General features: G+C 41.2%; 1 protein-coding gene across 4 annotated transcripts in view; it reads right to left on the bottom strand.

Annotated features, from left to right (window-relative positions):
* The window catches only part of VPS13B (vacuolar protein sorting 13 homolog B), a 629,099-nt gene that overhangs the window by 194,875 nt on the left and 407,322 nt on the right, over positions 1–26,902 (bottom strand). For all 4 annotated transcript variants that reach the window (XM_072151499.1, XM_072151498.1, XM_072151501.1 and 1 more), the window contains exons 31-33: positions 10,456–10,659; positions 4,003–4,126; positions 1,124–1,267 (exon numbers count right to left, since the gene is read on the bottom strand). In XM_072151499.1, coding sequence (XP_072007600.1) covers positions 1,124–1,267; positions 4,003–4,126; positions 10,456–10,659 — 472 coding nt within the window. The remainder of the gene's footprint in view (positions 1–1,123; positions 1,268–4,002; positions 4,127–10,455; positions 10,660–26,902) is intronic.

A 26,902-nucleotide genomic window follows, 5' to 3' on the forward strand; every position in this document is an offset into this window, starting at 1 on the left:
CTTTTTTTTATTTACAACAGTCCCGTCGTGTCAAGATTAATGAAGACCAGCACCGGAGGAGGAGAGGGTTGGAGGTAAGGATATGTAGTTTCATTTTACTGAATATCAGTGGTAGATTTCCTTTAACACACATGCTTTGGAAAAAGAGTTACCCTCAATATGATTAAAATGTAGTTTAAAACCTGTGAAAGTGTCCTTAGGCCTCATGCGAGCACACGGCTGGGAGTAGTAAGGGCAAGCGCTCATCACGTAAAGATAAATATTCCAGCTCACCAGCCTCCTTTAAACTGATCCCCTCGAGTACGGTTCGCCCCACTGCAACGGCGTAGTAGCATAAGGAAAAAGGATCCTCACCCCTCCCGCTCCAAAGAAAGCCAGGTGGCTCAGTACGGTGAGACATTGGGGGTCATTTACTAAGGTCCCGATTCGCGGTTTCCCAACGTGTTACCCGAATATTTCCGATTTGCGCCGATTTCCCCTGAATTGCCCCGGGATTTTGGCGCACGCGTTCGCATAGTGGCGCATCGGCGCTGGCATGCACGCGATGGTAAATCGGGGGGGTGGGGGGGCGTGGCCGAACGAAAACCCAACGGATTCGGAAAAACCGCCGCATTTAAAACAAAAAATCTGTTGCGGAGCTTGCACTTACCTTCACTCAGCCCGAGCCGGTGAACTCCAGCGCGTTCCGATGCTTTTCAGCGCAGCAGCGCCACCTGGTGGACGGCGGAGGAACTACCTTAATGAATCCCGGCCGGACCCGAATCCAGCGCAGAGAAAGCGCCGCTGGATCGCGAATGGACCGGGTAAGTAAATGTGCCCCATTGTGTGCTCACCACTCCGTGACCAGGTATCATAGACCTCTATGGTGGCCGTGATCTGCCCATAAATCTTGTAGACAAATCATGGTCCCCAAAACGCATGTACATGAGGCCTTAGCTAGTCAATTTATTTTGACTCTACAATGATTCTCTTTTAGTCGTGCACATCCTGAGCCTGGTTTCCAATGATAACTTTCAGCAATCCCTTTAAAATATTCACATTCCATAACACAGATACAGAGAATCTAATTTCACTTTCATCAATGACCAAGAACACTGAAGGGTTAAGCCTGCCCATGCCTTACCTCAGCATCCATATTTGTTTGTTCAAACCCGACCATGTTGGCTTGCAGCAGCTGTTGCAGGAGTTGTACTTGAGCCACACTTAGGAAGAAGTCCAAGCTTGTGGTAATATTCACTTCCAAGGAATGGCCACACACTAAAATATCCTGAGGTGAAAAGGTAGATCTCATGTCATTTGTGTTTACTCGAGCTCAGGGGACCAAAGAAACCTCAGAAATATCCGTGCCTAACATATCTTAAATCAAATGCACCTGAAATGCCTACACGTGGGTGCCAGATTCCTCCGGCACAGATTATTTCAATTTGTAATCAATACATACGTTCCGCCGCTGACCAAGTCAGACACGTCAAAAATGTAGTGATCGCGCGGACGAAGGAGAACCGCAACGAACACTGTGTGAAACGGCAAGGTTACCATAACATGTACACCGAGGCACAGCAAAGACACAGCTTCAGAGGAGAAGCCGCGGACTATAGGCCATTGGGGATCAGGAAGCCGTGTAACCGTGTAGCACCTCTAGCAAATATTTGTAAGGAAAACCAGGACTTTTTGCAGTGTACCGTGGTGTACATAAAAAAATGTAAAAATAATAGGTATTTCACAGTTCATGGTGCTAAAACAATCCCACTATTGCAGCCATCTATTCCCTTACTTGTAACCGTAGCTGCTTGTCAGGAGAGAAGAAGCAGAGCTGAAAGAGACATCTAACTGCTGGATGAAGGATGAAGGATTGTAAACCAAGCACACTGACATACTGGTGTGTGCCCACTCTGGCAGCTTCTTATTCCTTTTTTTTTTTAAACAAAGGATTTTAAAATTAGGCAAATGAGTCTTAAGTGCTCCGGGCTCCATAGGTTTTAATGAGGCCTGGAGGTCCTTAGGCTAATTTGCATAATTTGTAGAGCCTTTTATTTTTACAAATACAGGCATAAAAAGCTTAAAGAAAATCAGATCCTGCCAGAGGGGGCACACACCAGTATGTAAGTGTGCTTGGTTTATAATCCTTCATCCTGGTGGTAGATGCCCTTTAAAGGGACTCTGTCACCAGATTTAACCCTGCAACATTTTATCCACCTCAGGTCAGGTATGGAATGTCCTTTCTAGAATTCCCTCTTTTAAGCGTAATCTCACATATTTATTTATAAAATACATTTCCTTCAAAGTCAGGCAAATGTGACTCTTATCCAGCTTTCACATGAGATGAGTCAAGTTTAGTGGCTGCAGGGGGGGTGCCACTCCAGAGACGCCATCTTTAGTTCTATAGAAGCTATAAACAGATGACTTCAGGATCATGGTTCTGTGAGCGACAGAACTGGACAGTTAAAAAATAGGCAGGAAGGGCATCTTTACCAGCAGCTCACATATCTCAACAAAGCCACAAGCTATGAGATCTGATTATTAAATCTGAAAGCTTATTTCTAGGTACTTGAGAACAGAAGATGGGGCTTCTGTAGTGATACCTGATATAGGCCCTTGTTCAGGGTCGTGACCCACAGTAACTAGTGGCGTAACCAGAAGCTGATGGGCGCCAGTGCAAAGTCTGTGCCAGGCCCCGACTATAATGTAGGGTTTATAGTAATAGTCTTCTCATATGGGAAAGTGACACCATAAGGGCCCGCTAAACCTCTTGGGCCCGGGTGCGATCGCAACCTCTGCACCCACTCAAGTTACGCCCCTGACAGTAACCCTATAAAAGTGTTTATAAATTTTTCTCATACATTTTTGACATTTTTGATGGATTTATCTTCATCTAAGTACCAGAACTCTATCATCCTCAACACTGGGTCCAAGCACCGTATCTTTCATCTACCTATGTGTCCAGGAACATAAGTGTGGATGGGTACCGGCTGATACCATTTATATTTACTTAGGGTGTTTTATCTTCAATAATAATGTGAGAGTCCAGTCTTATATGTTTACATTTGTTGGCAATATATTTGTTTGAATGTATGACATTGCAGCCTGCGCCCATTCTGCGGTCTCTCTACTCTATGCCTGGTCTGTGGTTATCACCATTTTACACCACTTAAAAAACAGCCGCCTCTAGTAAGGCATTAAATGTCCTTTCGATTATTCTCTCCATTATGTTAAAAAAAAAACTAGCTCATCTACCTGTAAAGAAAAGTCTCAATAGTCATATGCAAATGAGCTGAGAAGAGTCACTTTTAGAGGCTGAGAGACCATCACTTCAGATACCCCTATCTTGGGGTCTATAATGATTGAAACCATGATTTTGGTACCATGTTAAAGAATGTAGTTTGTGTGATACATGATGGAAATATGGGCAGCTTAATACATTGGATCTTGGATCATGATCTGCAGCTCATATTCGCAACTATGTCTACAACTGCCTGCTTTTCCAGGTCTGTAGCTCATAGCACCACAATCCTAATGCAATCTAAAAGATGAGACATATCTTTCTGACTTTGGGCTTACTATTTTCTGTAAGTAGGAGGTTAAGCGTAAAAGAAGTGATGCTAGAAAGGATATTTCATACTCTAACATGAGGGTTCGTCTAGTTTAGTCATATTCAAGCTAATGCAGCTAAATATTTTGCATCAGTTTTTAACCAATGAGTGGATTACACAGATAGAAACATGATGGAATAACGGTGGTGTGAACTGGCGCTAAGTACTGTACTAGACCACATACCGGTGATGTAACAATTGTCCCTGGATAAAAAATACCCAGGTCACATAATCAAAGCATCTATAACCCAGGTAAAGTGTAGACCATAGAGATGAGTTTATATGATACTGAAATATTCAACAAAAAGTTATATTGTGGTGTAAAAATATGGCTTCGAATTGTATTATTCCTTTAGAAAAACTGTGGGATTTCTAAAAAGAAATTGCAAGTGTAATAGTGATGTGATCTCACCTCAGTATGCAGATTGTCATGGGACACTTTACTGAAGATTATTGCTGGTGCGGCAGTGACTCGCACCGTGAAGTCGGTCAGAATCGGGCTGAGTATTGCTCTCCGTTCTTGATGTCTTCTGATACTGAAGAAATAGAAGTTGTATAAAAATTAATTATTAGGAAACTAAACCATGTGACACTAAAGTATAACCAGCGTAACCTTTGAGGCAACATTTTTTTTTAATTTCAGAAATGAATAGTGCAGGTGCAAATAGTAAAATTCCTAATATTCTTCATTAAAGGGGTTTTCCCACAAAACAAGTTAGGTCCTATCCACAAGATAGGGCCTAACTTGCTGATCGGTGGCGGTCTCAGTCATTAGACCCCCACAGATTACGAGAACGTGGGGTCTAATGTACTTCTGCCGAATCCCTTGTCGCTCCCCGAGATGAGCGGAGCAGCTGGTCACGCGTGGCAGGGTGCCCCGTTCAGCTATGCGCGTACAACTACTTCGTACACTAGACTTCCCCCCCCTCCTGTTCTCGTGATCTGTGAGACCCCCACTGATCAGCAAGTTAGGCCCTATCCTTTGGATAGGGCCAAACTTGTTTCATAGGGAAACCCATGTAAGTAAAGCAGCTTCTCTAGTCTTTTTTCTGCTTCTTTCTCCTGCAGCAAGCAGTGTATCTGAAAGCCTTCAGAAGCGCTGTCCGCCTCAGGCAGAAAAGACGACTAATGATTAACTCTTTGCAACCCTAGAGAATATTTCAGCTCTATGTGAAAAGTTTACGGTCTGTAAAGATATTAGAGATTTTATTAGGTCACTTTCAATGGGAGAAAGCCGATTTACAGAAATTACTTAAATAAGAAAAGAAGGTAACAGAAGGACACGGGAACAGATTTCTTTAGTAAGGTATATTACAAAGTTTACAATTATCATCTGCACTATCCATTTATAAAATGTTGTTGACCATTTATTTACATTTAAATTAGTTTTATTACATTTATTTTAAAGAATATTTTTTCACCCAGGCAAATGATATTGATGAAAACCAAACAAACAATCTTGAACCACAAGAATACACATGAGTATCAATGCTGTATCAATACTACTGTCAGGAGATATTGATGACCTATCCCTAACAAGGGTCATCAATATTAGATGATGGAGATCCAACATTTGGCACCCACACCAGCTTTTACAGCTGACCTGTAACCCTGGAATTATACAGGTTTCTGCTATGTGATTTCATATGCATCTGACCGTGTTTTCGAAGGCTTATAACTGATTGAAGGGACTTTGAAATGTGTGCAATGCCAAGTCTCTCAGACATAATGCTTGCAGGATAGAAATCCAAGTGGAAATGGAGACAAATGGAGAAACATTTCCATGAGAAAAACATTCAGAGCCAAAAAGAAGATAAAAGAGACAAAGTTATTAATATTACGGGGGGAAAGAATTCCATGCAGACCATAAATTAGACAATCTTCTGCTAAATGAGAACTTCTCTTTGCGTATTATGTAGAAAGAGGATTATGGATGAACATTACAAAGAGAGCAGGTGCAGCCAGACGTCCCCCCACTACATCACATACATGGAAGACCATTAGAATGAGATTCTGCCTTTGCACAGAATACAAGTGTAAAGTATATTAACATTTTGCTTTTTTTTTTTAAATCTTCTTATGTTGCCTTTGAAGCTGCTACCTCTAGGTGGAGCATATCCTAAGCTAAAGACATTCGGCGACTAATGAACACAGCAAGTAGGTGCTATGTCTATTGTCTTGATATGCAACAAAAGATATGATATCTATATTAACATAATCAAAACTTTTCTGTGTATTACTAAAGTTAAAAAAAAAAAGTCTCAAAATCTAAAATGTTTTCTGCTTGGATTTCAGCAGGGTTAAATAGTTCCAACATGGGCGGCAAACATATGCAACCAATGAAAGGGAGCAGAGCTGGCAGCCGGGTACAACACAGCCTTATCACCCACAAGCTTTGGAGAATGAACATAACTCAAGGCACATTATACATCTGCATCGCTCCAATTTCTGATGGAGAAAAGTATTAAAAATGAGGGACTGGAAACAATTCAACAGCTTATACCCCAAATACAGCATAATACCATAGTCGCAGCTGTTGCTGGGGCGACTTTGGACAAAGAACGAATAAAAAGGGTGTGGGGAAAAGCGAACAGGGAGCTGTCGTTCCCTTGTTCCTTTATAGGGATCTAAAGTATGACACGGCCAATTACAAGAGTGCATTACTTTTCCGCGCTGACGGAGCCCATCTGTTGGATGTATTTTCGGATGCTTTGCTATGTTACTCAGGCCAGAAGCAATTTCTTTGAAACAACTGGAATTGGCAGGACAGGAGCGCTTCATGCTAGTCACTGTTCTTGCTCATGTCAGAGGAAGAGATCCTTGTCTAGTCGTTCTTAGTCCAGATGAGTTATTGCCTGACGAGTCTCCCATCGATACGGAAACTCAGGCTGAGGATTTCTGGGCGCTGATGGGGACTGTTACTTTTATAAACTTCTTACAAACAAACTATCACAGACAACTTTTCTAAGTATTCTTCCAAACGAATTGTGAAAATTTTTATAGCTTCCAGAGGAAAAAATAAATAAGCACAATCTGCTAAATATTTTTATGTTCCAACGGAGCAGTGAAGAAAATGACTTAGGGCCAGTTCACAAGTTTTTTTCACGTCTGCTATAATGCGCTGAAACCAGTGATAACATATAATGGAAAGATTTGTACTTGATCAACCTCTCCTAGTTTTGGCTGATATAACTGATATAACACAAAAAAGATGAAATAAGTGAAATGTTAACTGAATGTAAGTAATAAGACAGGGTGTTCCACAGCCTTCCATTGTTAGAAAACAGGCTCTGGCTGTGGTAAGTGTAGATCTTGTTGCCACTTTGTAGTAAAAGGCTGCACCTGTAGACCCAAACATTTAGTCTCAGGAAGTGATGTCATTGCACAGGAAGTGACATCCATATTGACCTAGAAAATCAAGTTGCTGTTACAGACTTACAGAAATGGCCATTGCTTTAAAAGTTGTTGCATGCATTCCAAAATTTAGGAAAGATCTCCTAACATACCAAATAAGGCTCACAATTTAAGTTTCCTATCTTGGCAGTACGGGAGTAAAACAAAAAGACGAAAATCAACCCTGTCAAATGGGAAAAACATAAAATCTCCAGTATATGATGGCCCTGTCAGATTCAAAACAAGGAAGGATGCCATAAAAATCTCTCTACCCACGTGTCATCTGTGTGTGTCCAAAACTTGTTATTAAGGAACTACTTATTGTAGAAATATAGGAGGTAATGCTTTTCCTTCCTTGGGCTCTTTTTGCATGTCTAGAGTGTCTTTTTTTGCACCTCATATGTCTTTTTAGTTTTGACAGTTAAGTGCAGGGTTTTTTGAGACATTTTAGGCATACATTTTTGAACAACTTAATTGCCTTTCCTACCCATGGTCAGGACTGGAGTGTTTTAGCGCAATTATTTGGTCCCTTTTAGCACTGATAATCAGGTGAAAACATCTGGAAGCAGGAGAAATACAAAGACATATTAGCCGCAAACCATGTTTGCTGCTACACCACGAACTTGGGCGCACAGCTTGAAAAAGCTGCTAAAAGTACAAATAGCCCAATGCACCCAAAATGGCACTAAAATAAAAAAACAAACAAACATGCAGCAGACTAAGATGCTGTGCCATAGAACACTACATAGAAGGTACTATGTTTATGCTACATATACTGTGCAACCATGCCCAAGCATAGAACCCATATCAATCTGGAGAACAAAGTACCATCCTCACTAACTTATATAGTAGCAGGTCAATCATGTATCTGACCATTCCATTTCACAGCACGGGAGTGTTGCAAACTGCTGAGCCAAAAAAGCGTAAAAGTGTGATACAACTTTCAAATATCATCTGTAGAGGGACAACCAAGAGATCCTAACCCAATTCATCGTTTGGGGGGCCTATGTAAAAAGAAATCAACCACCAAAATCAATCATGGTAAACCAGGAACCTGGACTGTGGTAATCTTCTTAAGTTTTCTATCCATGGCTTCCTTCCTTTTAAAATCAACGTAAAAAAATATGCAAATGAATCAGAACGGCTCTGGGGGAACGGCCTCTCTGTGCTGTAGCTTTATAGGCTGTTACACTGTCTCCCCTTACCCATGATGTCTATTCACTCTGCCTGCTGTAATCTCATACAAACGAAGGAGAGTAGAGTAACAGCCTGTGAAGTTACAAAATGAAGTGAAGTTACACAATAACTTTTAAAGTTTTTATTAGAAGGAAAGAGGTATTGGATAACAAATAAAAGAAGATTACCACAGTCACAGTGCCTGGATATATGTGTAAGTGTCCGTGGTTTATCAGGTTTGATTTTGATGGTAGATTTCCATAAAATCTAATGTGTATCAGTTTCTTGTGACCAAAAAAATCCAGGGAGAAATATCTTAGATTTCTGAAGACTTGTATCAAGGATACAAGCTATTCAGAAAAGTGTTCCATATCTGTACTCACCTGTCTTTCTACATGCAAGACCTGGACGCCCCCCCCACCAACCCACAGTTCTTCTGAACAGAACATAGAGCAACTAAACTCATCTAAATGTTGCCTAAAACTGGAATCCAGAGTCTTTGTGGAAATATACTTGAGACGTGAACTCTCTGAACAGCTGGTCAATGTATCCTGAGAAGTCAGTGCTGTAGTCTAAATAAAATTACAGGGTTCAATATGATAACTTTACAACGAGGAGGTGGGGGTGAAAGGGGAGGACAACAAAAATCTTCATGAATATCAATTTGTTTGGCCCTCTTCTTCTTAAGTCTACATGTTCGTGTAAACACGGATCAACACATGATCGAGTCATTCTGCCAAACATACTCCTGTGTAACTTTGTTCCGTGCCGAATGCTGTCTTCCTCTCAGATAACACTTGAAAGCAGAAGCCTGTTTAGTATATTTTATCTGTCACTGATCCAGGATTTTCTTTCTTCTAAGTGCCATTCAAACAGCAGCATTAGGTTTCTCTCAAATTTATCTAGTGGTCTGTGAAAGATAAGTGCAAAACTCAACTTGCAAACTCCATAAAGCCTTTTGTTTAATCCGGCGTATATATCTCATGGCGGCCCACCTGTGGTTTGTTATTACAAAAGCGTAAGTTATAGATTCTGCGCGCTTACAGAACATACAACTTCCCATCATAGTCGAGATAATGAATTCTGGAATGTTATACATTATTTGATCACGTCCTCTGGCCTATTCTAATAAACATACCACTGCTATGTATACAGAAAGCATGAGTCAAAATTGGAAATGTAAACTCTGGCCCTTGTGCTAATGTTCCTTGGGATGATCTGCCCGTATTGATTGGAACTTGTGTAGCGGTAAAACAAATAATCAGGAGCTTATTACTCATGGGTGCTAATAGGCACATCTATGCCATTTCAAACAAACCACAGCACTTTCCACTAGTACAATCGTATAGTATTATCCGCAGGCTCTGATCAGCTGAGATGACGGAATTTGGATTGCTGCTAATATCTATCATGGGCTGAAGAAGGATGTGTTGTTAATGTATGAAATGCCAAAAGTATTTCACTTGTCAGTCGGAGCCTCCGTGTTTCTGGCTGCCATACTTTCAAAGACCATACTACGAGGGTTACTCAGACCACCAAAAAATGTGACTTTTACACCTTTATACATCACATTAAAAAATGGAATAAAAAATAATCAAAATGTCGCACAGTCCTCGAAAAATGGTAGCAATGAAAACGTCGGCTCATTTCCCATAAAAAATGACACCTCACACATCTCCGTGCACCAAAGTATGAAAAAGTTATTAGCGTCAGAAGATGGCAAAATTTTTTTTTCTTTTTTGTACACATTCGTTTAATTTTTGAAAATGTATTAAAACGCAATAAAACCTGTATAAATTTGGTATCACCGCGATCGCACCGAACCAAAGAATAAAGCTGAGGTGTTATTTGGAGCCCACAGTCAAAGTCGTAAAAACTGAGCCCACAAGAACGTGACGTGCGTTTTTTTTTTCCATTTTTCTACATTTGGAATTTTTTTTCAGCTTTGCAGTACACGGCATGTTAAAATAAATAACATTACGGGAAAGTAAAATTTGTTACACACAAAATAAGCCCTCACACAGGTCTGTACACGTAAAAATGAAAAAGTTATGGATTTTTGAAGGTGGAGAGCGAGAAATGAGCGAAAAAACCCTGAGTCCTTAAGGGGTTAAAGCTTAGAAACCGACTTTTCAGCAACAGAAAGCTTAGTGAGGGAGTCTTAGTTATTTTATACTTTACATGATAGGAATAAACTGGGCCAAAGCACGGTGGTTAAACAGGGGAGTAACTCAACCATATATTTCCTATGAAAAGAGGATACATTTCATTGGTGGGACAACCCATTTAATGTTACCTGCTGGCCATGTTCCATTCTAAAGCTGGATTCTGAGAGCCTCTGTCTGCTTCAACTAGTAGTCCTCCATGGTTACTCTCTTTTTCGGGTTTCAGCTGCTCCCACTGAGCAGTTCCAATGTTAATTGATTGCAGATCAATTTGGTATTGCCTGTCTTCCACTTCTGACCCAGGATCCCGAAGAATACCCAAATTCAAGGCACGTCTAAAACAAAGAGAACAGTGACCAACGTTTTTCTCTGCAACAACAGGTTTTTTGCAATGCTAAAATATAAATTCACAGACAATTTTCTCTATTTGTTTATCCTATGACCTAAGAAAACTGAATAAAAAGTAATTCAGTCAAATTAATTCCAAAATAATTAACTGAAAAATATAAGGTTGTCATAAGAAAAAAAACCTTCAAGTAAAGTTTTTGTGGTGCAACAGAACCAAGAAACACTTTCCAGGTTTTTTCAGGCATTTTTTTTTTAATATACAAGCAGTCTGAGGGTTACATACAAGATAGATACTTTAAATTTGTATTTAAAAGATTTTTATGCATTGTGACCCAAACATACCTTGAGAATGCTGTAGCTACACTGATGCAGAAAATATCTAGTTTAATCCCTGAGCTGAGTGGTTTTGCTGAAAAAAAAATTATAACATTCTGGACCTTGGGAAAGATGGATTGCATTCAGCCTGCCACATTACACGGAGCTTCCTGAACTGTCTAGACAGGACTTATCAACCTGAGTTGGGTGATTAATACACAGCAGCTGGGGGATGGTGCAGCGATTGATTACTTCTGCCTGTGAGGGACAACTCAATGATTACATAATTCCCTGGTGCAGTGAATAACTAATGTGAGAGGAGAAGCACTGAGCCACCGCACAAAGGCGACAGAGCTTCATTATCATAATTTTATAAATGTTTTTTTCATGAAAACCACTCAGCTCAGGGATAAAAAGAGATATGTTTCTGCATCAGTGTAGCTACAGCATTCTCAAGGTATGTTTGGTTCATAATGCATCAAATCAAATGGTAGATTTCCTTTAAGTTAAATTTATATGCAAGTCGGAATTTGTATATTTTAGCATTTTAGCTCCAGACACAATTTCTCTAAATGGATTTTTAAAATTTTGTGCAGCCATGGGACCAATGATTATGAATAAAACTTCATTGCTATCATCTTACAGCTGGTCATTACAGCCAGGGACTTAAGCAGTCGTTGGAGAGGTCATCTATAACTAGGGGTCGTCTATAAGTCAGGTGGCCTTAAGTCTAGGACTGCTTGTTGTGGCCAACAGTGAGTGGACACCCAACAGAATTATAAAAGTTTTTAAAAAATCCCTATTTTTCAGGGTGAGAAAAGCTTCCTACACATTTTTGTGATGAGTTTTCTCAAGTATCGTGGGGTTCAAAATCCGGGCACCCTAAGGCAGGCACAGTACAATTTACAGGATCAGTCGAAAAGAGCTAAATGGAAGTAAACATTATTTTTCTTTGATAATCCAAGAATTTTGTAGCTTATGGTTAAACTAAAGTGCTTATGGTATTGAGACTGTAATTAATAGCCTACATCCTAATTCCGCTGGCCATGTTCAATGCTCAAACCTCCTTTTTATGGCTTTTCTGACAGTTATGAATGATGTCATTTATTACTCTAACCAAGCTGGTTTTATGAATTTGTATACATTCATTTATGCTGCAAATCACTGGGTGACATCAGATCATACGGTAACGCGCCTATTTGCTTTGGCTTATCCAAATATAAAGTTGAGGTTTAAATCTGGAAATGTTAGCTACGACACAAAAGCATTCGCTGGCATGCTATGCCAAGACAAGCGAGGTTTTCTAAAATGTTACTGAAAAAAAACTTACAAATGAGTCTATAACAGTTTGAGTTGCAGAAACTGGCTCAGTAACTATAATACTACTGAACATGAACAGTCAAAAGGGAATTTAGAAGAAAAGGCTACATGCACAAGACCATATGTGCGTTACGTGGCACCAACAGTGGAAAGGGATCCTCATGCTAAATGCACCATGTCCCACCGAAACGTGGCAGTGCATATTAGAAGTCAATGGAAGTTGTGGATTAGATAAGGTTGAGAACATGAGGCCCAACCATATTTGCAATTCCAAAAGTATAGCAGTCTCTGATTTAGATTGTTAATGAGTTTTACACAACTATTCGGTCGGCACAGATGAGACAAGTCTCCTCTTAAAACTACCTAAATTTCACTACAGTTCAGAACTTTCTCATAGATGAAAAGCAAAAAAAAAAAAAAAAAAAGCACCACCTTAAGGACTATAGCCAACGCCGCACACACCTAAAATTAGTGCATTGTCATTTATTACTCATTAAATGTTGATTATGTATTAAAAAAAAAAACTTTCCCCTTCTTACCCCCCTCCCTTTTTTCCGTTACCCTTTCTTTCCCCCTTCTTCTTTCTCTTGGTTGTAATAACGCACCCAAACAAAGTACCCATCAAACCCTTATGAGAGCCTCTCACAACACTATTGTTTCTCACGATAAGCAGCTCTTTGTTATCCAGACGAATGTCTTCATTATGATGAATATTTATTGTTGCATAATGTGATCTGTGTGCCCTATGGCTCTCTCAATTAGGTCCTGTGCGACCAATGCGTTGGGTGATTACCCTTGTTTTGTTTGTCTTTTATTACTCAATAAATGTTGATTATACATAAAATAATTGCAAAACTTTGGTAATGAATTTAATTCTAACTTTCCAAATATAGAACCATACACTGTATAAGATTCAAGCTAAAACTTTTTTTGAAACCCTCAAAAGATACCAGAGTCTAATCCACAGGCTGTTTGACAAAGACTTTAGACCTCTTCCATTCTAAATCATGGATCTTCTCCCTCCAAATTATGTTAGTCAAGTGACATCAAGGACTAAAGTGACCAGCAAATCGAGAACAGCCTATGGCCAGTTGTCTTCTAGAATTCAACCACATTTGTTTGCCTAAAAACATAGCCTGCAAAGGCTAGAAGGAGAAAACAAGGCTAACCTAGGCTGGTTTCCATGTCCAGCTCTAGAATTCAACCACATCTAATTGCATGCGTTAAAATGTAGCCTGCAAAGGCAATCTCTAGTAGAAAAAAGAGACTAATATAGGTTGCTTTCCTTGTCTAGCTCTAGACTTCCACCACATATGTTTGAGTTGAAACCCTCATTATAAAGATCCTCAACTCGAATCCAGACTACTCGAAAAAGCTCATTCTAAATACTGGATGCTTTACTTCTGTAGTCCAAAGCATATTAGTGAAATGACTTCAGGGTCTGAAGTGACTAGCAAATAGAGGATAGCCTATGGCAGGTTGTCTTGTCCAAGTCTAGAATTCAACTACATTTGTTTGCCTGAAAACGTAGCTTGCATAGGCAATCTCGAGGAGGAGAAAGCATGGCTAACCTAGGCTGGTTTCCATATATCAACCAGCTCTAGTTTTCAACCACATTGGATTGCATGCCTGAAAACGTAGCCTGAAAAGGCAATCTCTAGCGGAAGCAGGCGAAACTAACCTAGGTTGCTTTTATTGTCTAGCTCTAGAATTCCACCACACATGTCTGAGTTGAAACCCTCATTATAAAGATCCTCGATTCTAATCCACAGACTACTCGAGAAAGGATTTAAACCTCTTCCCTTCTAAATCCTGGATGTTCTACCTCTGTAGTCCAAAGCACATTAGTGAAATGACTACAGGGACTAAAGTGATCAACAAAGCGAGGGTTGCCTATGGTGGATTGCCTTGTCCAGCTCTTGTATTTCAACACATCCGTTTGCTTGCTTGAAAAGGAGGCCTGCAAAGACCATCTCCACAAGGAGAATTAATTCCTTCCTGATCTATGTGAATGTATTCTCACCTAGTCAAACCAGTTCCCTATACTGTACTGACAAGTAAAACATTGAAAAAGCACTGCCGACATTGGAGTTTGTTCCTTTTAGGAAAGACTAGTTTGTCTATTATACCATGTACTTTCTCTACACTTGTGGATGCAGAGGGAGTTGAGTTTATTCCTTGAACAGATAAACATAACATCGAAATTCACATAGTTTCTGTAGAGGGAGCTGAAAACTTTGGACTCCTTCCTAAAGCCACCACAATGCTAATGGTGCTAAAAAATGATTTAAATACTTATTTGTAGAAACTAACATTCAATCGGAGAACTTTGTTTTAGATGATCCCAACAATCATATTCTCCAGCTGAACCATAAGGTCATTGCTCTAATAGGAATGATCTTGGACGCTATTATTCAGTAAGTCCTTACATTCACTTTTCATCAGAGTTGGCCTTCTAATAAGGAGAACACAGATGTACAAGTTTTAGGAACCGATTCAGCGATAACAGTGCCAACGACTCAAAAGAACAAAGCGTTTTATCAGCTATCTGGTGACCTGCATGCTTGGCTTGTTTGTGGATCCAAATCAGAATGTGATTTTATGAGAATTCACAGCAATCAAACATACAGAACACACCCCGGGGCAGAAGGTTCATGAACTGGAGCGCTGATTTTTTCCTGGATAACAATCTCTGTAAGCACAATGGGCTGATGTGGTCTAGACAACTGGAATTTTTTTTTTCTTTCCTATTTTTGGCCTAAGTCTTCGCTTATTGCTAAATCTATTGCTTAACATCTCTCCTCGATACAGACATGGATCCAAAGTCTGAAAATAGACTCTATTGCTCCTATTTTTAACAAAAGCTGAGGCATATAAATCATACAAATCTACATGTAGGGAAACGTCCAGTTGTAGGGAACCTGTCATTTTACCTTATGAGAAGGCAGACCACCCTGTGTTGTGGGGGAAAGCTTCTGAAAATATCTTGATAACCGGCACAGACTAATTGAAGCCTGTCTGCAGACAAAAGGGAATTTTAATTTTTTTTTTTTTTCATTGCAAAATAACCTTATCAGACAAGTAATGTCAAAGAGGTCCAACTCTCCCAGCCACATTAGTAATGGACTGTCAGAGTGATGTATACCTCACACCAGCAGCTATGTTTTTCTTCATGGACTTATCTACCACCAAGTTTCTGTTGGAATTGCATAAAGATTTTTTTTTCCCAATTAACCACCTTAGAATGAAGGCGCATGGATGTAAATTCAATGGCTCTTTGCGGAGAGGACCGTTTTTGCTCACAAGATTGGTGGGGTATGCAGAGGTCAGACCATCATTTATCATGATATTATGGCATGCAATAATATTGTGACTGACACTAGTGCTGAGTGACAGAGGCTGCAGAAATATCTGTACGCAGGCATCGGTAGGAGATAGAACGATGATAATTCAAAGGACAAGATGAGCTGGTAGAATTTGTTCATACAGTTTTTTTTCATTTTTTTTTGCATCCTTTAAGTACATGCTGCAACGTATGCGTCTAAAAATTTTGAATTTAGATCATATTTCTACTTTTTTGATGCATACGTTTTTACACTTAACAAAGTATACATTTTTTATAAACAATCTTTTTAAAGGATTTTAAGATGCACATTTGAGCATAAAAAACGGATGTGATGGATTGATGCATTCATTGTAACGCTTTATGCATAGGAAGTCTAATATTTATCTAAGGCTGCATTCACACGAACGTATGGGGGGCGTATATACGGCATATATACGACCCCCATACACTTCTATGGGGTCACGGCCTTGTACGGGAGCGGTACGGTGCAGCACACGTAGCACTCCATAGCCCGTGCGTTGTATATTCCTATGGAGAGGGCCGGGAGTGACCTGCTGTATGCCCTTAGTACGGCGGGCATACATCGTGTGAATGTAGCCTTAGGGCGTTTTTTCACCCGAAACGCATCAGCTTGTCTGCATGTATGTAGTCAATTTTAAAATCTTATTTAATAAAACATTGAAGTTTTTTTACTCCAGTGCCGGAACTCCTTCAATTTTTCTCCAGTATAGTTTTAGGATGGTTTTAATCTAAAATGGTTGATTTTCAGACTAAAATGTCAACTACAAAACCTACATGGTTGTGGAAAGAAAATGTATTTCTTTAACTAGCTTTAACATTTAACTGCAACATAACTATACGTCGTGGTGCTGTTAAACTTGTATGGAAAAAGCTCATGGGCAGAGCTTTCTTCTTAGAGGGCAGGTGTCTTCTATGTTATATGTATCATTGTAGCAGTTAATCTGTTACACTGTGCATGAGCACTTCCCCCCTCCCACTGTGCACTGAAACTTCCCCTGCTGCAGTTGGGCAGAGGGAGGGGAAGATCTGAGTGATCAGGGGTGAGGGGTAGACAGTGCAGTGAATCTGCAGAATGAGGGGCTCTAGTAACGCCTGCCCCCCTTAAAAACCTTTTGGTTTATTAACATCATTTTAAAAGTTGATTTTAGAAGGAAGGAGGCCATGGAAAACAAATAAAAGAAAATTACCACCATCACAGTGCCTGGATCAATGAGTAAGTGTCCTTTACATTTCCTTTAACTAAGCACCTCTGTGGGGCGACCTCTACTTATGATCCAAATTTGTTGGCATGTTTGCCCACAGATCCTTCACAATTTATAGTTTTTTTTTTAGGGTTTCCTAGAAGATCATTTTTTCCCACACAAATAAGAGTTCAATAAGAGTTCATCTGATACAGGTTTTTCTGTAATTTGTAATTGTACTTTGTTGCTGTTATTGTTGTCTTTTATACATTTGGATATATGTACATGTATGTGATTTCAGCCTTGTTTCAAGAAAAAATTCTTGTACTGCTGCTGCCCAAGAAAAGTCCCTAAAAACCAATCCAACATAACGTACAACATACTAATAATTTGGATTTCTCTAGAAGTGGAAAAACTTAAGCACAGAAAAAATAATAACTTGATCTTTTTGGCATTTGTCCTTAGATTCTCAAAGGTTCTGTTTTTCTCAGGGTTTTGAAGCTATTATTTAAAAATGTGTCTTTCCAAGATAATAGATGAACAGGCTCCCCCCAAAGCTGATGAGAGCACAGCATAGTCCCTCATAGGGATGCCTTTAATCTTCCAGGCCGCAGGTGCCTGTGTAAGAGCAATATTAGACTCAGCTTCTGCCTCCTGGGAGGGAAGAGCACAGAACACAACTAATCCTTGGATGTCTTAAAAACAGAGGCAGGAAACCAAGAAGAAACTTAAAACTAGCCATTTGCCTTGGCAACGCAAATGTCAGGTCTTAAAAGTGTCATCCAAACCATGTGCAATATTATGACACCACATAATTACAAGCAAGTAAAAATGTTTACTTTCCTCGGTACAATTGTTTGCAAATAATGAAGAAGCATTTACAGATTGTGTGGAAGGTAAAACAAGAATTACTATTGTCATACTACCTGTAATTAAAACAAATGTACGTTCCATTGAACTGAAAGAATTCCCCTTATAAAGAATGGCTGGACCATAGTACAAGCTCTTGTATATACCTCTTGTGTAACCCCCTCATCCTCATAGACTGTAAGCTCTTGTGTCACTCCCTTATCCTCATAGACTGTAAGCTCTTGTGTCACCCCCTCATCCTCATAGACTGTAAGCTCGTGTCACCCCCTCATCCTCATAGACTGTAAGCTCTTGTGTCACCCCCTCATCCTCATAGACTGTAAGCTCTTGTGTCACCCCCTCATCGTCATAGACTGTAAGCTCTTGTATCACCCCCTCATCCTCATAGACTGTAAGCTCTTGTGTCACCCCCTCATCCTCATAGACTGTAAGCTCTTGTGTCACCCCTTTATCCTCATAGACTGTAAGCTCTTGTGTGACCCCCTTCACCACTATAGACTCGTTCTCTGTGGAGGATTCGGGTCTTCCAGCGATTCACTATGGTAGTGTGCCCGATGTCCACCAGGTGTCGCTGCTGTGCTGAAGTCCGTCGGAATTCCCGATCCTGGGTGCAGGTTAGCGCGTGTCAAGCGGCACTTTTTTTTTTTTTTAAATACAGTGGGTTTTCTGACGGCCATGCCCTTCGATTTCCGTCGCGTGGATGCCGGCGCTGATGCGCCACAATCCGATCGCATGCGCCAAAAACATATACACATAAATGTATATAACATATTAGTGATGAATGTATGCTGTATATGTGTTTATATCTGTGATGTGCATATGGTATTTGATATGCATGTAATCTATGTGTGGATACTTCTGTAGTGGGAAGGGGGAGAGGGGCCCATTCATAAACACTGGCCCCATCCCAACTACTGGGTGCTCACATACAGGTTTAGTTAGGTTATAATTTTATGAATATATAAAACAGAAAAATCTGAATTACCTTTTATAAAACTGAAATGAACTATAAAATATGAAGGTGTGTATAGAAATGGAAAATATTTGAATTAATCACCATTTAGACAAATTAAATATATTTTGGTACAAATTGCTCCTTACAACACAAATCCAGTCTAATAAGGTACCGTATTTTCCGGACTATAAGGCGCACATAAAAGCCGAAGATTTCCTTAGAAATCCAAAGTGCGCCTTATAGTCCGGTGCGCCCTATGTATGGCTCAGGGCAGCGGACCCTACTTACATAGGTCCCCGCTACCGGAAACCGGAGACAGCAGATCTCCAGCGGGAACTGCAGACCACGCGGCTTCTGCCGCGTCGGTCTGCAGTTCCCGCTGGAGATCTGCTGTCTCCGGTAGCGGGGACCTATGTAAGTAGGGTCCGCTGCCATCCTCCACCTGAAGGGACCCCCTTCCCCGCTCACCTCTCGGGTCTCCGCTCCGCTCACCTCTCCGGTCTCCGCATCTCCGGTCTCCGCATCTCCGCTCTGCCACGCCCCCGGACCTCTGCCACGCCCCCGGCCACCCTGCGCCTTATAGTCCGATGCGCCTTATATATGGAATAATTCCATATATAAGGCACATTGGACTGATGCGCCTTATATTCCGGTGCGCCTAATGGCCCGGAAAATACGGTAATGCTAAGGTAATGATAACTGCATTGATTCAGATACCTTAACGTATTGTACAACCAGCTAGTGGTTGGGGTTTTAGATTGTGCTGTGATTTCTACTTTGCTGGAGGTAAAGTGAGCTGCTTTATTCATTGTCAGGAATGATTTTTTAATTTTAAGTTTTACATTTTCACACCAATCTCAAGGCAAGTTCTTTGCTAAATGTATCAAAAGCAAAGCAGTTATGGTTGGTCTATAACTATTTTACAGAATCATGTCTGTCCAAGTTTTCGTTGATAATTGTTAGGTAGTAATGACTATTCGCTGTTGCCTGCAGTAGTATTGGTTATGAAAGTAGTTCAATCTGTTCCTTTCGGAATAAGGTTTTGGAGAAATAAGTAATTCATTGGTATTAAAATGAAAGATACAAAGTTTTTTATGATTTCCTGATACGGCCCATAAAAATCAGGGAGAAGACATCCAAATACAGAGGTCAACCGTTTCCAATCCCTCGGTGGATAACAGATGTAGCTAGACTATCCTGCAGACACAGGCTGCTACAAAAACACATAATTAAAAGAACAATATACATTCCATAGTCACATGTGATGAAATACAAAGAAAGCAAATAAATATAGAAATATTACAACAACAGGAGGAAGCTGGAAGAATCAAGTAGTGCAAACACCCCATATGGACCAGGAACAGAATGGTACCCTGCCCAGTCCAAAGTTTTTACATGCAGAGCTATAGTGGTTACTGAAAGTATTCACACCACTTTACATTTTTCACTGTTTGTTTAATTGCAAAAATTTGTAAGATCAAAAGAGTTCTTTTATGCTCATTTTTGTACACTACACCCCATCTTGACAGAAAAAAAAACTGAAATGTAGGTAGTTTTTTGCTAATTTATTAAACAAGAAAAAACTGAAATATCACATGGTCATAACTATTTAGACACCTATATTTAACTCACATGCTGTCCGTTTCCTTCTGATTCTCCTTGAGTTCTACTCATTCATCCAGCTGTGTTTATTTAAACTGAGTGGACTTGACTAGGAAAGGCACATACCTGTTTATTTAAGACCTCACAGTGCATGTCAGAGCACATCAAAATCATGAGGTCTTGGGAACTGCCCAAGGAGCTCAGAGATACAATTGTGGCAAGGCACATATCTAGCCATGGTTGCAAAAGAATTTCTGAAGCACTCAAGCTTACTAAGAGCACAGTGGCCTCCATAATCGTTAAATGGAAGAAGTTTGGGATGACCACAACTCTTCCATCCTGGCAGTCCAGCCAAACTAGGCAATTGTGGGAGAAGAGCCTTCGTGAGAAAGGTAAATAAGAACCCCAAGATCACTGTGGCTGAGCTCCAGAGATGCAGTAGTGTGATGGGAGAAAGTTCCACAAAGACAACTATCATTGCAGCCCTTCACCAGTCGGGGTTTTTATGGCAGAGTCTGCCGACGGAAGCCTCTCCTCAGTGCAAGACATATGAAAGTTGCATACAGTATGCAAAAAAACAAACAAATGAAGATTGAACTTTTTGGTGTCTGTTACGCGCGTATATTATCTCCCGACAAGTTAGCAGATGTGAAGAACAGTGAAGAATAGAATAAAAACAGTGAACACAGGATCATTTAAGTGAAAAACGAATTGTGAAAAACACAGTAAAGAATAAATTGCAGATGTTCGGCACATCTGCTTACTTGTCGGGAGATACGCTGTCCCGGGATCCGCTCCTCTTCTTCCACTGAAGTCTCCCCGATCTCTCTGCGCTGCTCCCCGTTGCCTCTGCGCTGCTCCCCGATGCCTCAGCGCTGCTCCCCGGTGTCTCTGTCCTGTTCCCCGATGTTTCTGTGCTGCTCCCCGGTGTCTTTGTCCTGCTCTGTCCTGTTCTTCAATGTGTTCTTCACACATATATTTTGTTCTTCACATACTATTTTATTTGCACCGTTCCGCGCGTATCTCCCGACAAGTAAGCAGATGTGCCGAACATCTGTAATCTATTCTTCACTGTGTTTTTCACTGTGTTTTTGACTTAAAGGGGTTGTGTCACCATTGCACATTGCTGTAATTGGGTCCAATGCATTGTTAAAAGTACTTTCACCATTTACACTTATTACAAAATCTGCAGGCTTACTGAGATAACTCCTTTTGTTCTGGTTTCTGGCGCCCCCCCGGAGGTAGCTGTGTCCCGTCCTGAGCAACAGCTGATCTGGCCGAGTCTGCGCACAGGGAGTCAGTCAGCTGTTCTCCACTACAGCTCACAGCTCCTCTGCACACTGAGAGATCACCTGACACACTGCAGCCAATAGGAGGTGAGAGAGGAGGAGGGGCAGAGATTGTGCTGTGATGGCCACTGCTCACCAGCTACACAGGAGCCTACAGCAGCAGATACAAGGTAACTGCAGCCAGACATGTCTGCTCAGAGGCGTCCTCTCCCAACATGGATCATAGCAATGTATCAGCCCTTTCCTCCCTCCACCATTAGTCAGGTCACACAGGAGGCTGCAGAGATAACACAAGTAACAGGCTGAGCTCTGATCTCTCCTGATGCAGTCCTCCTCCTGTACTCTCCACCATTCACTGTCCCTCCATGTTACCCTGCTCTCCTGCAAAGGGGCCCCTGTGCCTGACTAGCAGGAAAGTAGCTAAACATCAGCAACATGTGAGAAGCTGTCATCTATCTATCTATCTCATATTTATCTATCTATCTATCTCCTATCTATCTATCTATCTATCTCCTATCTATCTCTCTATCTATCTATCTCCTATCTATCTATCTATCTCCTATCTATCTATCTCCTATCTATCTATCTATCTATCTATCTATCTATCTATCACATATCTATCTATCTATCTAGTGATTTGGTTGCAACTCCTTACAAAATACACAGAAAGAGATGCAATCAACATGCAAAAATACAAAAGTTTATTAGTAAAAGTCATAAAAACAACTATTGCACCTAATTTTGTATAATCAATGCATACAAGAAGAGCAAAACAATGTATTCTCACAGCATCATGGTCGGTCAGGCAGACAGTAAAGTGTAAATATGTCGGAGGTCTAGAAAAATGCAGGGACAGCAAACTCCATGCGTATCCTCACTTCAAAGTGACTTCCTCAGGGGTAAGTGGCACTTTGGAGTGACGATACATGTGGGGTTTGCCTCCCCTGCAACCACCTAGACTTCCGCCATGCATGTCAGCCTGACCGACCATGATGCTGTGAGAATACATAGCACATGTTTACTATGTGCAGTGTCCTGTGTAGTGTGCAGGGGGCGCCAGATTCAGGATTTCTGGCGCACGTTCTTCATGAATCTGGTGCCCCCTGCACTGCTTTGACAGACTGCACCAACTTTTTTTGGTGCACTTTTAACATGGGGCGTATGACACATTTCTATTGGACTTCTATTGGATCAGTAAATGCAGGGACTATTTGAGCACAGCAGGTGGAAGGAGACTCTGAAGGCTGAGCGCTCTGTAGCACTGAGTTGTGCAATAACTGCCGCTGTCAGTGCTGTGCATGTGCCTGGCCCCTCCCACATCTGCTTCTGTGTGGAACAGAATAGAGGCTGAACAAGCATCATAATCACACATAGAAAGGTGTCTTTAATTCCAGGTAACCATTACAAATAGATTTTTAAAATATTTTAACCTCTTTGACAGTTTTTTGTAGTCAATTGTTTCGTGGCATAACCCCTTTAAATGATCCTGTGTTCACTGTTTTTATTCTATTCTTCATTGTTCTTCACTGTGTTTTTTTAATTAAATGCTCGATCTCGAGCAGGGGAAATACTCGTCCCCATCAAGCTCGGACGAGTATACGCGCTCATCTCTAATTTTAACCCATTAAACAACCAGCCTCCTCAGACAGAGGATGAAAAATTATTTTTAGAATTCTCTCTGTACTGTGAAATCTCAGCTGTTTACCTATAAAATAAATCATATGCAAATGAGTTAAGTCAGGTTTACAGGCTACAGAGGGAGTGTCACAACGGATGTCCCCTATCTTTGGTTTTGTAGTATCTAGATATTAAAGATTAGAATTTCATCTTTCAGAACAGGATTCTGCAATCTATAAAATAATCAGCAAATAAAGCCTGCTGCTTATGACATTGTGACAAGGTTCACAAAGAGAAAAACATTGGTTTGATTTACCCTTTACAAATTTTCTTAACCTCAATCAATGTCTACTCCAGATACACCACCAAATAAGCCATTATTCTAGATTAACAGCTTAGTGACGTGGCCTGAAAAGCCACTAGTGACCGGGCATTTTTAGCGAATTTTCATAAGCGCCGGTTTTAAGGGCCATAACTTTTCAAATCAACCACTGAACATAACAAAAAAAGGCTAGAAATACTCACCTCCGCTCATCTTCACCTTGATCCCAACACTGTTCATCGCTAGTCTTGACACGCTGGGATCACCTAAAAAAAACTAGTTTCTAATTAGCAGCCCGTATCGCAGGGACAAGATGACCAGCGCTCCGGGCTGCTAATTATGCACACCCTTGCCTTTTCCGCAATGTCACTTTCCTCTCCCATAGGGAGCTAGAGGGGGTATGCATAATTAGCAGCCCAGAGCGTCGGACATCTTGCCCTGTGCTCTGCGCTGCTAATTATAAGTTTGTTTTTTAGTGATCAAGGTGAACAGAAGCGGAGGTGAGTATTTGTAGCCTTTTTTTGTTATTTTCGGTGGCTGATTTCCTTTAAGGAATGACACAGTTTTCTTTCTCAAGAGCAATTAATACAAAAAGTTCAGCAACAAGCTGCAGGAATGCTCTGTCGCCTAGCAATTTTGTTCTTACGGACAAGGGTGCCACGGTTTCCAAAAGAAGCCGCCATTTGATATCATACAATCAATTTTTTGAAGGGTAGGTCAATTTACTTTTAGGGCTGTAACATTTTTAGCTTCTGTTTGAATGAGCCTTTACTTATAAATTAGCTAATGCAATATATACTAACAGTACATGTATTTGGAAGACAGAGTAAAGGGTGGTTTTACAAACTTCAACCAATCTTTATGGATCTATATCCTGGTTCCAGGGACAGCATCATTTTACATAAAATTGTACAATTAGCCCAATCTTGATGACAAAGCAGTTGGTGACCAGCTGTATAAAGCAGCCCTAAGAGTCCATGTATAACTTATACTCTTGCCAGCTGCAAACGCCTTCTGCATCTCCACCAAATCACTATATTGCTCACAGAAGAATCTCCTTACACCTTAGCATCTGTGTTTGGGCAACCACATTGAAAACACAATTTATGTACTGAGAAGCGATGAGGTCAAGCAGTTGCTCTACGAATACTGCAAGCACTTCTCTTGTCCCAGCTGGAGTATTCTATTTTCTCATACTTTTCTCATATATTTTTTTTTTCATCAAAAGGTGTTTCGTGAAAACAGAAGCAATGCGAAGGCCAAGGAATACCTTCCCCCCCTGTCCAGAGTCAGCCTCACCTCCTTTTGTCTGTAATTCTCTGGACTAAGAGGCTTGCAGAACACAGACAATGTTTGAGGCAACGTGTGCACTTACGCGGAACATGCTGCATCCCGGTAATTGCCACCAATTGTTCTAGTCTGTCTGTACATTATGGGGGAACATTATGCTTTGTTCTTGTATTAACACAGTCTTGACAAGTCGCCAAAGTGACAACGCCTTTCCAAGAATTAGTAATATTCATAATTAACGATATTAGCATTCAATTCATAGGATATGCTTTAGATGGACTTTGTATGTCAGTCATTTTGAATTTATAGGATGATTTGTCAGGGCGCACATACAAAAATAAAAACATTTATAAATAAGAGAGACAATTTTGGCTTCGACCAATAATGAATCAAAAAAGCGTCCTTCCTCAATTACACAAAGTAAACCACTTGTAAATATTCATTCTCATTATAAAAGTGGGTTCAAGGTTTAAAAGAAGAGAAATCTGTGAAATCTTTTATCTTAGTTAAAAAACACTATAACTCTCAGAGGGCTTATTGTGAAGTAATCATTAAAGAGAACCTTTCAGGGCGATTTGGGACACTAAAGCACCCACAGGTCCTTATGGTGAGGCTGGCGTATTACACCCCGGCGCAAACGCCGTATTTATGGACCATGTGCAGTGCAGCTGGGATACTGTCCCAGCTTCACTTCCCGCAATGCGGGACGAGGCGCCAGCGAGGGATCTTCTGGTAGGAGTCTGATGTGAATCATATCTAAGTACCGTATATACTCGTGTATAAGCCAAGTTTTTAAGCATAAAAAATGTGCTGAAAAACATCCCCTTGGCTTATACACGAGTCATACAGTCATAAAAAATCTTTAAAAAATAATAAACTTATATACTCACCCTCCGGTAGCCCCGACCTGCAGCACTGCTCCCCCGATGTCCGCGGGGGTCCTCTTTTGTCTTCACTAACTTCATGCCGGGCGCCGCCATGTTTTTCCTCCAGATGGCGCCTAGTATGACGTCAGCAGCGGCGCGTCATACTAGGCGCCGTCCAGGGGAGAACAATGGCGGCGCCCGGCACGAAGTTAGTGAATTAAGAAGACGGGCGCCGAAGCCAGAAGAGGAGCAGTGCTGAAGGTCAGGGCCCCCGGAGGGTGAGTATATAAGTTTATTATTTTCTTTTAATGCTGGGCTGGCTGTATATTACTGGGGACAGTGCTGTATACTACTGGGGGCTGTGCTGTATACTACTGGGGGCTGTGCTGTATACTACTGGGGGCTGTGCTGTATACTACTGGGGGCTGTGCTGTATACTACTGGGGGCTGTGCTGTATACTACTGGGAGCTGTGCTGTATACTACTGGGGGCAGTGCTGTATACTACTGGGGGCTGTGCTGTATACTACTGGGGGCTGTGCTGTATACTACTGGGGGCTGTGCTGTATACTACTGGGGGCAGTGCTGTATACTACTGGGGGCAGTGCTGTATACTACTGGGGGCAGTGCTGTATACTACTGGGAGCTGTGCTGTATACTACTGGGGGCAGTGCTGTATACTACTGGGGGCAATGCTGTATACTACTAGGGGCTGTGCTGTATACTACTGGGGGCTGTGCTGTATACTACTGGGGGCAGTGCTGTATACTACTGGGGGCAGTGCTGTATACTACTGGGGGCAGTGCTGTATACTACTGGGGGCTGTGCTGTATACTACTGGGGGCTGTGCTGTATACTACTGGGGGCTGTGCTGTATACTACTGGGGGCAGTGCTGTATACTACTGGGGGCTGTGCTGTATACTACTGGGGGCTGTGCTGTATACTACTGGGGGCTGTGCTGTATACTACTGGGGGCAGTGCTGTATACTACTGGGGGCAGTGCTGTATACTACTGGGGGCAGTGCTGTATACTACTGGGAGCTGTGCTGTATACTACTGGGGGCAGTGCTGTATACTACTGGGGGCTGTGCTGTATACTACTGGGGGCTGTGCTGTATACTACTGGGAGCTGTGCTGTATACTACTGGGGGCTGTGCTGTATACTACTGGGGGCAGTGCTGTATACTACTGGGGGCTGTGCTGTATACTACTGGGGGCTGTGCTGTATACTACTGG

The sequence above is a fragment of the Engystomops pustulosus genome, chromosome 5 (genome assembly GCF_040894005.1).
Source record: "Engystomops pustulosus chromosome 5, aEngPut4.maternal, whole genome shotgun sequence".
Lineage (NCBI taxonomy): Eukaryota > Metazoa > Chordata > Amphibia > Anura > Leptodactylidae > Engystomops > Engystomops pustulosus.